The sequence below is a fragment of the Bacillus rossius genome, chromosome 18 (assembly GCF_032445375.1).
Source record: "Bacillus rossius redtenbacheri isolate Brsri chromosome 18, Brsri_v3, whole genome shotgun sequence".
Taxonomy (NCBI): Eukaryota; Metazoa; Arthropoda; class Insecta; order Phasmatodea; family Bacillidae; genus Bacillus; species Bacillus rossius.
Window position 1 is genome coordinate 28624380 of NC_086345.1, and position 11575 is coordinate 28635954.

Genomic DNA, 11575 nt, shown 5'->3' on the forward strand with positions numbered 1-11575 from the left:
CGATCAACACTGCAGTCCTGCACTGCTCGTGAAGGAAGATATTCAACAACGCCAATGAAGAAATAAAAGTGACGGCATAAACACAAAGAGAACAAGCCTATATAAGCTAAGTCAACCAGCTAAACCCAAATAAGCACCTAAACAGGTATTATGGACAACACAACGTAAACACTGACGAACACAGCAGGTTCCCTGCCATAAACGGTTGTTGACGTTTCAGTAACTTTCATCTTCAGTCTGTTTGTGCATGATGACGGGAACAAATGCCAGTTCTCGAACGCATTAAAAGATCACTCACCCATGTTGTATCAGTATCTAGAACTCATATGCACAAATTTTTTGGGTTTTTGTGACAACAATATCATTTTCATTCTGGGATTGATTTTGTTGGCTTGTGGCACATGATCAACATTGACTTCTGCGGATTAAATGCAGTGCATATTGGATGGCAGAAGTGCAATGCTAGCATGTGGTTATTTCCACCAAATTCCGAAATCCGTTTTTAACACCTGCCCATACTCCTAAACAACCACTCATAAAATTTCAACCTAAAAATTAGTAATTTCATATATGTCTTCACTCATTTTCCTAAGTTATTTGATTACCAGTATTATTTAATATATTTTATTTATTATTTACATTCCAGTGCGTAGGGGAGATTAAAATTAGTAATGCAAATTCCGGACTAAAAGAAAAGACCTCGGTGTAATAAAGTAAAAGCCTGTGATGACTTCAGAGACTGCATTTCCATTAGTGAATCGTGACCGCTAGATGGCAGCGTGTTCCTCAGCCTCAGATCCTCGCTTCTGATGTCTTGATTCGATTCCCAGACAGGAGAATCCATTTACCTGGATTGTGTTTGAGTAGCATATCCACGTGATGATCGAAACGGCGATACCTCGCAGAAGTGGTCATTGGTGATCACTTCACGCCACCATTACTTTTTTATCTTATTAATGAGCTACCGACCCAAAATACTTCCACGATTAAACTCATCAAATAAAACCCACAGTGCCCGCCAACATCCAGTAAGCACAGACGTGTTCGCTCAAAGAATTTTCATGAAGCTATTTCTTCTGTAAGGTATTGCAGTTTGGGAATTTTCGTGCTGCCGCAATAGAGAATACTGCCTAAGACGTTTTGGGAACAGGTATTAAGGAATGTGTGTCCTAAAATTCAGATAACTTTATTGAATGCTAATTACTGCAACCATTTTGTTTGATAAAATGCCAAAAAATACTATGATTCTTATTCTGATAATCTAACGTTATTTTTTTTTATATTTTAATGGAAACAGTATAAATTAATGCATCTACAATGCTATACAAGTTTACAGAAACTGATAGTGGATGTAAAAAGAGAGTAAAAGTACAGGCGGCAGATTGTGGTCATAGCTTACAAAGTCGATGATTTCAACCCCACCGTCGGTAATTAAATAATAAAATATTTAAAAATCTGAAGTATAGTTAAAATATTTTTAAAATTATTAAAATATATTACGTGTCCATGTCTGTCCCCCGGTGCTTGTTGGAGTAGTGGGTTCGAGTCCCATGTGCAGACTGACTAATTCTCTGATCTCCGGTGTTAGGTGTGGGACACGGGGCTGAGAACAGGGGTGACGTGGTAACAAGATGATGTTGATGACTAGACAGCAGGTGGCTATAATAGCTGAGGATCTACTGATTTGCACTAGTGCAGTCTAGCAGGTAAAAAATGTAGGTTTATGTTAGTAGCACATTAGCAGATGATACAAATATTTGGCTGCCATGAAATCACACTTGCAGGATTAATATAGTCTTCGTTGAGAAAGCATGTGTTATCTGGTTTATTTATAAGTTAATTTATTGTGAATATAACCAAAGACTTCAAAGACAGTGATGTAAGTATTTATTAAAAATATATATTGTTATTTAAATTTTGTAACAATTTGCTGTGAGATTGCAAATTTTAAATAAATATCTCTTGTTTATCACTATTTAGATAAAATTATTATTTTGTGAAGTACTATAAGTAAGGGCTTTATTAATGTTATATTTGTGTAATGAATAACAAGTGTATTTAAGAAAATACACACACTAGTTGGGGCTAGTGAACTTGTAAATATGCGAGTGTTTTTGATTCAATAACATCCGAAAAATGTATATAGACCAATCCTACATTAATGTTTTCATTGTGAATACTAATAACTAAAGTCACCTGCGACTAACCTACACTTTTGTTACATTCTTTTCCTAGCTCACACATACACTGTAAATAATAATTTTTTTAACACATGGACTCACAAGTAAGTAAAAAAAACTAATATTAAAGCCTACTTGCATTTTAAAACTTATAACTGTGAAACATTATGAATATCTTCATCACTCTAGATTCTGGAAAAAATTAGTAAGTCCAATAAACACAAAAGAATTGTTTATATTTATGTGTGAGATGAATATGAAGTAAAATTAACACATACATTAACATTATTTATTCAAGTTTATTTTATAGAGAAAAAAACCATAATATGAGATAAATATATATCATAAATATAATCCTGCAGCACTTCGAACTATCATTAACACAGATTACACATTGTTGGTATACTAATGTTTGGGCTGCTATTTGTCCATCCTGTGAACATTTCTCTCAGTGAACATGACTTTTATATTTCTGCAGGTGGCAGCTGTGATGAAGACCTCACTTCTCACATTGGTAGTCCTGCTTGTTCGTCCTTCTAGCGAAGGACAGATCCTGGCCCCACAAGCAGGAGACAACATGGACCACCAGTTCCTGAGGGAGGCTGTGTCCATGATCTTCAGGAGCTTGGCGGACTCAGCCAGAAACATTGTTATATACACCGACGATGATGGGCATCACACCAAGGACAGAGCAACTGCTTCGCTGCACTCAATGGCATCACACGCTGTGTACATTTTCCAAGGGAACAATACTTTGAATGAGGCCATGCCACGAGAGACTACTGCATTTGTGATTTTCTCTCAAAGAGGTGAGGTGGATATCTTTATGGACTTCTTGTCACATGCCTTGCAGCTACCTCTATGGACTCCCTTTTCACCCGTCATATTCGTGGACAGTAGCCCGCCAGAGACTCGCCCTGATATTACATTCTCACTGGCGAAGACAGCGTGGAAAAAGTACGAGATTTTCAACTCCATATTAATTAATAACAAGAAGAGAAGGGGCTGCTTGGGAAATCATGCTGTTGTTTATCGATTCAACCCGTTTTCAAAAATGGGAGAAATTTTCGAGGTGACACATGCAATCGATTTCAGCGTGAAATTTATTTTCAATGGATTGGGGTATCCAGTCACATGCCCTGTGTTTAATTATCCACCTTTTACGAAAGACATCATCCCAGAAAAGGGTTTCAGGACAATTGGAGGAGGTTTCGGAAAGGTTTTGCATTATATTCTCAGAAGGAATAATAACTGCAACGACTGACAACAGCTCCGACAACTCATGGGTCAGCTCCACTCCCAGGTCCTACAGCAGGGGGAAGTCTTCTTTTCACAGACGAGAGAGCCAAACCTCCGATCGTGCATCTTAGTTTTTTTTTTTTTTGTTCAATGTAAATAAATATGGCGGTGTTGATAAAAGGATACTAATGGTCAATTAGTAGAGACCTGAAAAATTCGCGGGTTCATTTCGTGTTATGCTAAAATTCAAATAATTAATCCTTAGTGCTGCTTCTGCCATTGGTCCACTGTTAATCTGGAGGACTGAGGGCAAATTAGAGACCCTCACTCGTAGAAGTGTCGAACCACAGGCCACCCAGTCGAGACGACTCACAAGTCAGCAGCCAATGAACAGTTGGCATTTGCCCGAGTGTGTAGAGGATATTGGAGTCCATCCTGGAGGTCATTAAACCCGCGAATTTTTCCGGTCTCTTTCAATTAGGTTAGGTTAGCTACATTATAAATACTTTAAAACATTGTGGACGGTTGGTTTGGTTAGGATAGCTACATCAAAGATACGGAAAAAAAAAGCATGAACTTCGGGGAACTTCGGGTTTTGGCTCTCTCGTCTGTGAAAAGAAGGCTGCCCCAGCAGGTAAGTGAGGTACAAAAAGCTCGCGTCAGGTGTCCACAAGGAAAAAAAAAATTTCGTACCAACTTAGGCGAGTAAAAAAGTACTAGATTTCAAGAAAAAAATGTACCAAATTGTAATTTATTATGGTTTTAACAATTTAGGAAGTTATTATGACATTGCGACGCCCGGAACTAAAATATCACACCACACACACACGCACATACATTCCATAGTTTTTAATAAATAATTACGCTTGATAATAAAACATATTGGAGTTACTGTAATATTAAAGAAAAAGTACTAGATCTGAGCGTTGATGTACTAGTCCAATTAAAAAAATTTTTTGTCTGTAAAGTCGGTTTACGGACGATAGTTTAACGTGACAACGTCACAACAAAACATTGATGAAATGATTGCATGCTTTTATGAATAAAATTGAATCATTTCTATTGAATTTTCACTATTTTGTATGGATACAAAGAAGGAGTGAAATGAAATCTACAATTTAATTGATAAATTTACTTTTATTTGCGCTAATTAATTCAAACATGTTAATTACTTTAACGAACAGATTATTTTAACTATAACTTTTATGCACGTTTGCCATTTAACTTCTTCCAATCTGTGTTGCTCTGTCAAGGATGGGACGATGATGGGAAAAGGTAGGAAACGAATGGGAGGTGTTTCAAGTTTGATGTGCCTCGAAAAAAAAGTCAAATCGATGGTTTGTTCCCAATCGAGTTGGAAGAGAGAGATAGATAGCGGTGCAAGCGTACAACGAGCGTAACGGGACAACGAGTCATCCTTTTTCGCGCGTGCAGCCGGCGTTCATCGTTTTATTAGACGTTGTCACGTAAAAAAAAAACTTATAAAAGTGCTGGATCCAGTGGGAAAGTGCTCGCGAGGTTAGAAGATGCGACCCGGAGCTGGGAGTGCCGGCAGAGATGCTATCTGCGGCGGGAAGCCCGAGACAAACGGTGATGACGCGGTCCCTCCCCCCCCCTACTCCCCCCAGGCCCCATGGGGGGTCCCGGGTATATAAGGAGCGCGAGGCGCGGAGGTCTCCGAACCATGAGGCTGCTGCTGGCGACCGCCTGCGTGCTGGCGCTGGCCCTGCGCTCGTCTGGCGCCCCAGGTACCGTGTCCCCCCACATCGCTCCAGGGACTCCTTCTGGTGCTGCTGCCGGGGCAGACACCGCCCTGGTCCCACGCCCCAGGTACCCCGGATACCCGCGGCCTCGTTCCGCAACTCTGGGCCAGTGAGAAACACTCCACCAGGCCGCCACGTTGGGACGTCTCACGAGACAGCAGCCGATGACGTAGAGACCGGAAAAAAAATTCGCGGGTTCATTTCGTGATATGCTAAAATTCAAATAATTATACACTTGTGCTGCTTCTGCTATTGGTTCACTGTTAATATGCAGGACTCTTGGCCAATTGGAGACCATCAATCTAAGAAGTATCCAATCACAAGTTGCCCACTTGAGACGCCTCAAAAATTCAGCACCCAATGAACAGGCGCCGTTTGTCCAAGTAGGCAGAGGATCACGGAGTCTATCCTGGAGGTCATTGAACTCGCGAATTTTTCCGGCCTCTAGCATGCAGACACGACCAGCTCAGAGTGTAAACAACTGAAGGAGGGGGGGGGGAACCCCGAGCATGAGATCAGGACTATCCCCTCTCACTCCCGCAAATCTCTTCTCTCTCTTTTTTTTGTTACCGCAGAGAGAAGGCTCATTTCCACGAACTGCCTGAAGTATGACCTCCGGCAGACAGATGGTTCGCAAGCCACACACTCCCGTGATTGGACCGCGGTTGCTTGGACACGCCCCTCTGCGACCGCGAGCCTGACAGCCTAGGATGGACTACAGGATGTACTGCACAGTCCTGTCCACACTGGGGCAGATGTCACCCCGCTCGCTGGATGCTGGTTGCTGTCTTTGTGAGACGTCCTGCCGCGATGTCCTGTGATACCATACAGCTTTTTTTTTGTAGAGTGTTCCTCGCTGGCCCGGGGATGTTTCGCGAGCCAATAGCAGAGGCAGCATTGAAGTATGTTTGCATTTTTGACGTGACAACGTCTAATAAATCGATGAACGCCGGCTGCACGCACGAAAAAGTGTCCCACTACGGATGTCCCACTACGGATGTGTCCTATTTGTTCATTGTAATCTCTCTTCATGCTCATTGTAGGGCCTACGCAATCGTGGCATATCTCTTCCACTCGATTGGAACGACCATCGATTTTACTTTTCAATCATATTTTCGTCGTTTGTGATAATTCAATAAAAATGATTCCATTTTATTCATAAAAGTATGCAGAGGTAGATTTTATCATACAAAAGATAGAAAAATTTAAAAAAAAAAAATCTTCCTCAAAGAATATAATATTTTTAATACCTAAATGGTTTGGTTGCAGAAACCTATTACGGCTCAGTCTCAGGCCGAATATATTTCCTTTTCTTCTGGATCAATCATTTCATCAATGTTTTGTTATGACGTTGTCACGTTAAACTATCGTCCGTAAACCGACTTTACAGACAACCAATTTTTTTTTTGTCCATCTCGAAATGAATCCGCGAATTTTCTACCGTGAGTTAACGACGCTGAGATGGGAGAGAAGTGAGTGAGTCAGGCAGTGCCGACTGTTGATAGAGCAAACATGAGGCTTTCAATTTTAATCTGACGTTAGTCAAATTCCCAATATTATAGGGGTCTCTCTAAACATGGTTAGGAAAAACTATTTTTTCCCAAAAAAAATATATATATATATATATATAATCTGAGCCCACAATCCCCTTTCCGGGTTTTCAGACCTGAACTGACAAATTTCTTTGACCTTTCAGACACGTGAAATCCTGCAGCGCCACTTGATGTTGATGTTTTTTTTTCTGCAAGAAAAGAAGGTTTTATGTGCCGTTCAAATGTGCCATTTTTATCTCAAATTGAATGCATGCCAAAATAAATTAATGATTGCGTGATAGAGCCACTTTTTTCGAAATAAAACTCTAACAAAGACTTGAACCATAACTATCTAAAAAGTTTTTTATCCTGTAGAACTCATTGTATTTAAATTAATTATTGGTAATTCTAAAGAAAAGCATCTTTCTTTTTAGTTATATCAAATTTTTACTCTCTCGCACAATTTCCTATCATTCAAGTTGTTAACGTTGTGTGAAGATTTCGAATCAATTGGTGAAGAACTTTTGAATATTTCAGATTTTTAACGAACGGGAACATTTACATTTTTATTTATATATAGATAATAGAGAAAGTATTTAAGATGGGCCCTTTGAGAGACTGAACAGTTTTTAATTAAATAAATTTCCACAAACACAGAAAAACTTATATCACTTTAATTATTGAGGGGATTAATAGGACACCTCATTAAAAAAATTTGAGGAAAATAAAGGTGATACCTCAAATAATTTTCCTACAGCCACAAAATTCACAGTAGTTGTGGGATTTCATTCAATTAAAATTTTTTGAGATTACCAGTGTTCCATCTTAAATACTTTCTCTATTGTTTACAATACATAATGTCAAAGACGTATCCCATCACCGGAACGCACTGAGACCGTGAGTGGTATAGAGGTTTGCAACCTACTTCCTCGCGATGCGCCTACTACCTAAGTACTGCGGTCGAATCCTGACTCAGCCTGAATAACTGTATGCATAGGGACCTGAAAAAAATCGCGGTTTCGATGACCTTCAGGATAGTCTACACATTCCTCTGTACACTCGGGAAAAATAACGCCAGTTCGTTGGCTGCTGACTTGTGAGTCGTCTCAAATTGGTCTGCCTGTGATCTGTTACTTCTTTGGTTGAGGGTTGCTTATTGGGTCAGAGTCGCCCAGACGAACAGTGAGCCAATAGTAAGAGCAGCTTAAAGGTATATGTGTATGAATTTCAGACTATCGCGAAATATGAATCTGCGAATTTTTCCGATCTCTAACTATGCATAATAACATTGGCGTAGCTGTGTTCATAAAGTTGGGGGGGGACAAATAATGATTTTGATGTCATGTAAACCCATTCCCCTCTTACTAAGACGGGGGGTCCGGGGGTCCTCCACCGGAAAATTTTGATTTTAAAAGTGCAAAATAGCGCTTTTTAAGCAGTTTTTGTATCTAACCATTGGATACATCGATGTTAAAATTATTATTGTTTCTTTAAGATAAAATTTTATGAGTGAAGTTATTACAAATAAAGTTGGGCAGAATAATATTATAAAATAAAAATATCACGGTCTAGAAAGTTGGGGGGAACAGTCCCCTCCAACCAAAAAGTTCAGGGGGACACGTCCCCCCTGTCCCCCCCGGTTCCTACGCCCCTGCATAATAAGCGCAATCAGTGCAGTGTGTGGTTTTGACTTTAATAATGACACCTGCAGTGGTGATGAGGCTTGTTGCAACTTCCCTCGCCTTGCATACAGGCTGACCCACACTCCTTGTCCGCAGGCGGCGGCTGGGGGCGGCGCTACGACGACGCCCGCCCCCGGAGGAGCGTCTGCAGCGTGTGCGGCGGCGGCGGCTACACGGCCCAGGGCTACGGTGGCGGCGGGGACGGCTACGGCTACGGGGGCGGCACCGGCCCTGGGGGCGGTGGAGGCGGAAGCTACGGGCCGGGCGAGGGCTACGGCTACCGCGGTGGCTACGGGCCCGGAGGCGGCGGGGGCGGGGGCGTCGGCCCGCAGGGGGGCTACGGGTCCGGATACGGCGGCGACCTCGCTTCCGGCGGCGGCGGGGGCGGCGGGGGCGGCGGGCCGGGAGTCGGCTACGGCTACGGCGTGGGATACGCGCCGGCGCAGGCGGGAGGAAGCTACGGCTGCCTCCAGTGCGGCGGGGGCGGCAGCTACGCCGCCAGCCTGTCCTCTGCCTCCAGCCACAGCTGGGGGCGCTGACGCCCGCTACGATTCCTTCCGCCGCCTCACAGTCACACATTCACACCCTCGCACATTCACACCCTCGTACATTCACACATGCACACCCTCGCTCATTCACACATTCACACTTTACATTCACACCCTCGCATATTCAGACCCTCGTACATTCACACATTCACACCCTCTCACGTTCACACCCTAACACATTCACACCCTATCACATTCACACCCTATCACATTCACACCCTATCACATTCACACTCTACCACATTCACACCCTAGCACATGCACGTATTCACATTCACACCCTCGCACATTCACGCATTCACATGCACAACCTTTCATATCTACACTAAGGAAAATCGTTCTTTTGCATCCAACAAAATTTGTTTGTAACAACAGGTCCGTCTTTTATTTACTGCTTATTAACATCTGTTTGTCATAACTTTATTTTTTTCCAATAGAAATTTTACCGTTGTAGAAAAATAAACATTATTTCATGAACATTTATTAATTATTTATTCAAACCACCATGAATTTGTTTCTAAGACCCATTTTAATGATTTACAAGTTGTTTGTACCATACCTACTCCTGGAATATGAAAACAGGTACACTGTAAGATATTTCTTATACTTTTTACAAGGAAAATCCTTGCCAACGATATCACTTGTAAAACTGCAAGGCAGAGCTGGTTAAAATTGCAATTGGCACAAAGCTATGCATTGTAGTGTTGCAAGTAATATCGTTGGCAACTGAGTGTACAAGGATAATCCTTTTAAAAGTAGAAAAAATTTTACAGTGTTAAATTGGTCCTGTTAGAGAACTGTCACATCCCACAGTGGACCTTAATGCAATAAATACCAAGCTTCGTTGGCATACGTCCGGGAGTTAGAAAACAGATAATTCACGGGTGACTGTTAGTAATATTGTATAGCATGGTTCGTACGTCAACTCCTAAACAAATTTACGACATACAAGTATGGATGTAAATAGAATCTTGAATATATATAAACTTGTTTTTAGATTCACAGCAGAAACTGATAGAACCATTGTGAATTGAAAACTCTCTTTAAGTCTTCAGCATAATCACGTAGGCTAAAGGAGCGAGGTAGAATATTTATCATTAAAATGACATAATTGTTGTGATATACGAAATAGTTAGTGTCACGTTCAAAACTAATGGGTAAATTTGATCTTTTATGTCATCGCCTGTTAAATAAATATGTTATTTATACAACAAATCATGCAATTGTTAATGTTATTCAATAACTATTACAAGAAATAAAAAGGCTTATATTAATATTAATGGCTGTGGTTTTTTTTAATTTGTGAATGAATTTTAAATAAAAAGTATTTATTGGTTTTTGCTAACTTAGGAAATACAATGGCTTTTTTTTTTCAACCTCCGATGAGCTATAAATAAAGACAAATTTACACAACGTAATAATGTTATCACCGTAAGTTCAGCATGGTGTTACTTATTTTTGTACATAATCGCCAGAACGACCGAGGCATGTGTCATTTCGTAACACGAGCTTCTTGCTGTATTATCTGAGGAAGTCAGCCGCCGGTGAATAGAGAGAGATATAGGGCCAGCGCCTGTATCTCTGTCTCCCTCTCCCACACGACACCGCTGTGATGCGGGTGAACTACTCGCCAGGCGCATTCTGCCCCACTGTTTGCATCTCTTGAGACACGTCTTGCGGGAGCCAGCTCCAAGAATAATGTGGGAAAACCTGGCGTTGTTATAACGTCAGTCCGATAGATAGCAGACGCTATGCCCTGCATGAACAATGAATCTGTTCAACACAGTTGGTACCAACATTTTAGCAACAAAAATTACTTTTTTTTCTCTTGAAATTTAATCATTATACAGACTTATGGGAAATACAAACCTCCAGTTTTAAAAGTTTTATTTAAAGAATTTAATAATTCGACAGTTTAAATGTAACGTATATTTGTAGTACACCTTTTGCCGCTAGGTTATTTTAATTATTTAACAGTTTTACGGTAACGTATCTTTGTGGTCACTCCTCGCCTGTGTTGTTAGTCTCTAGCGTATTTACTGATAGTTATCTAGTGCCTTCGTTCGAGCTTAAAAAAACACCGTTAAAAATCTTTTTTTTTTCCAATACGCTATAGCGTCACGCATTTTCGATCACATTACTTATTTATAGGTTCATAGATGGCAGAGTAGTCGATGAATGTATGCAGGCACAAAGAATAAAAAAAGGGAGGGTTGTCTGTAAATTATATTTACGGACGATATTTTTACGTGATAACGTCATAAGAAAACATTGATGAAAAATTGAATTTTTTTTAATTTTCAAATATTATTTACAGTTTTTGCAAAATTTAATTTAAATAATTTGTTTAAATATAATCACGAACAATTAGTTAAAAAGCCCGCCTTAACCTGTTTGATATTATAGAAGATTTTCTCGCACGGTGGTTGGCCGGTTCTTTCACGCTCGGCTCAGGTGTAACGTGACAATGGGTCATTCTTTTTCGTGCGTGCAGCCGGCGTTCATCGATTCATAAGACGTTGTCACGTCAAAAAGTATATAACTTATTGAAACCCGCCTTCCAATCAAATTGGAAGGGGGGTCCCGTCCCCGACTCACCCTGGGTAACTATCAATACAAAAAAAAGGCAAA

General features: G+C 40.7%; 1 protein-coding gene across 1 annotated transcript in view; it reads left to right on the forward strand.

Annotated features, from left to right (window-relative positions):
* The window catches only part of LOC134541394 (uncharacterized), a 34774-nt gene extending 24550 nt beyond the window's left edge, over positions 1–10224 (forward strand). The window contains exons 3-5 of the mRNA XM_063384817.1: positions 2659–2871; positions 5076–5249; positions 8493–10224. Coding sequence (XP_063240887.1) covers positions 2659–2871; positions 5076–5249; positions 8493–9119 — 1014 coding nt within the window. The 3' untranslated portion in view covers positions 9120–10224. The remainder of the gene's footprint in view (positions 1–2658; positions 2872–5075; positions 5250–8492) is intronic.
* Positions 10225–11575: the final 1351 nt, after the last annotated feature.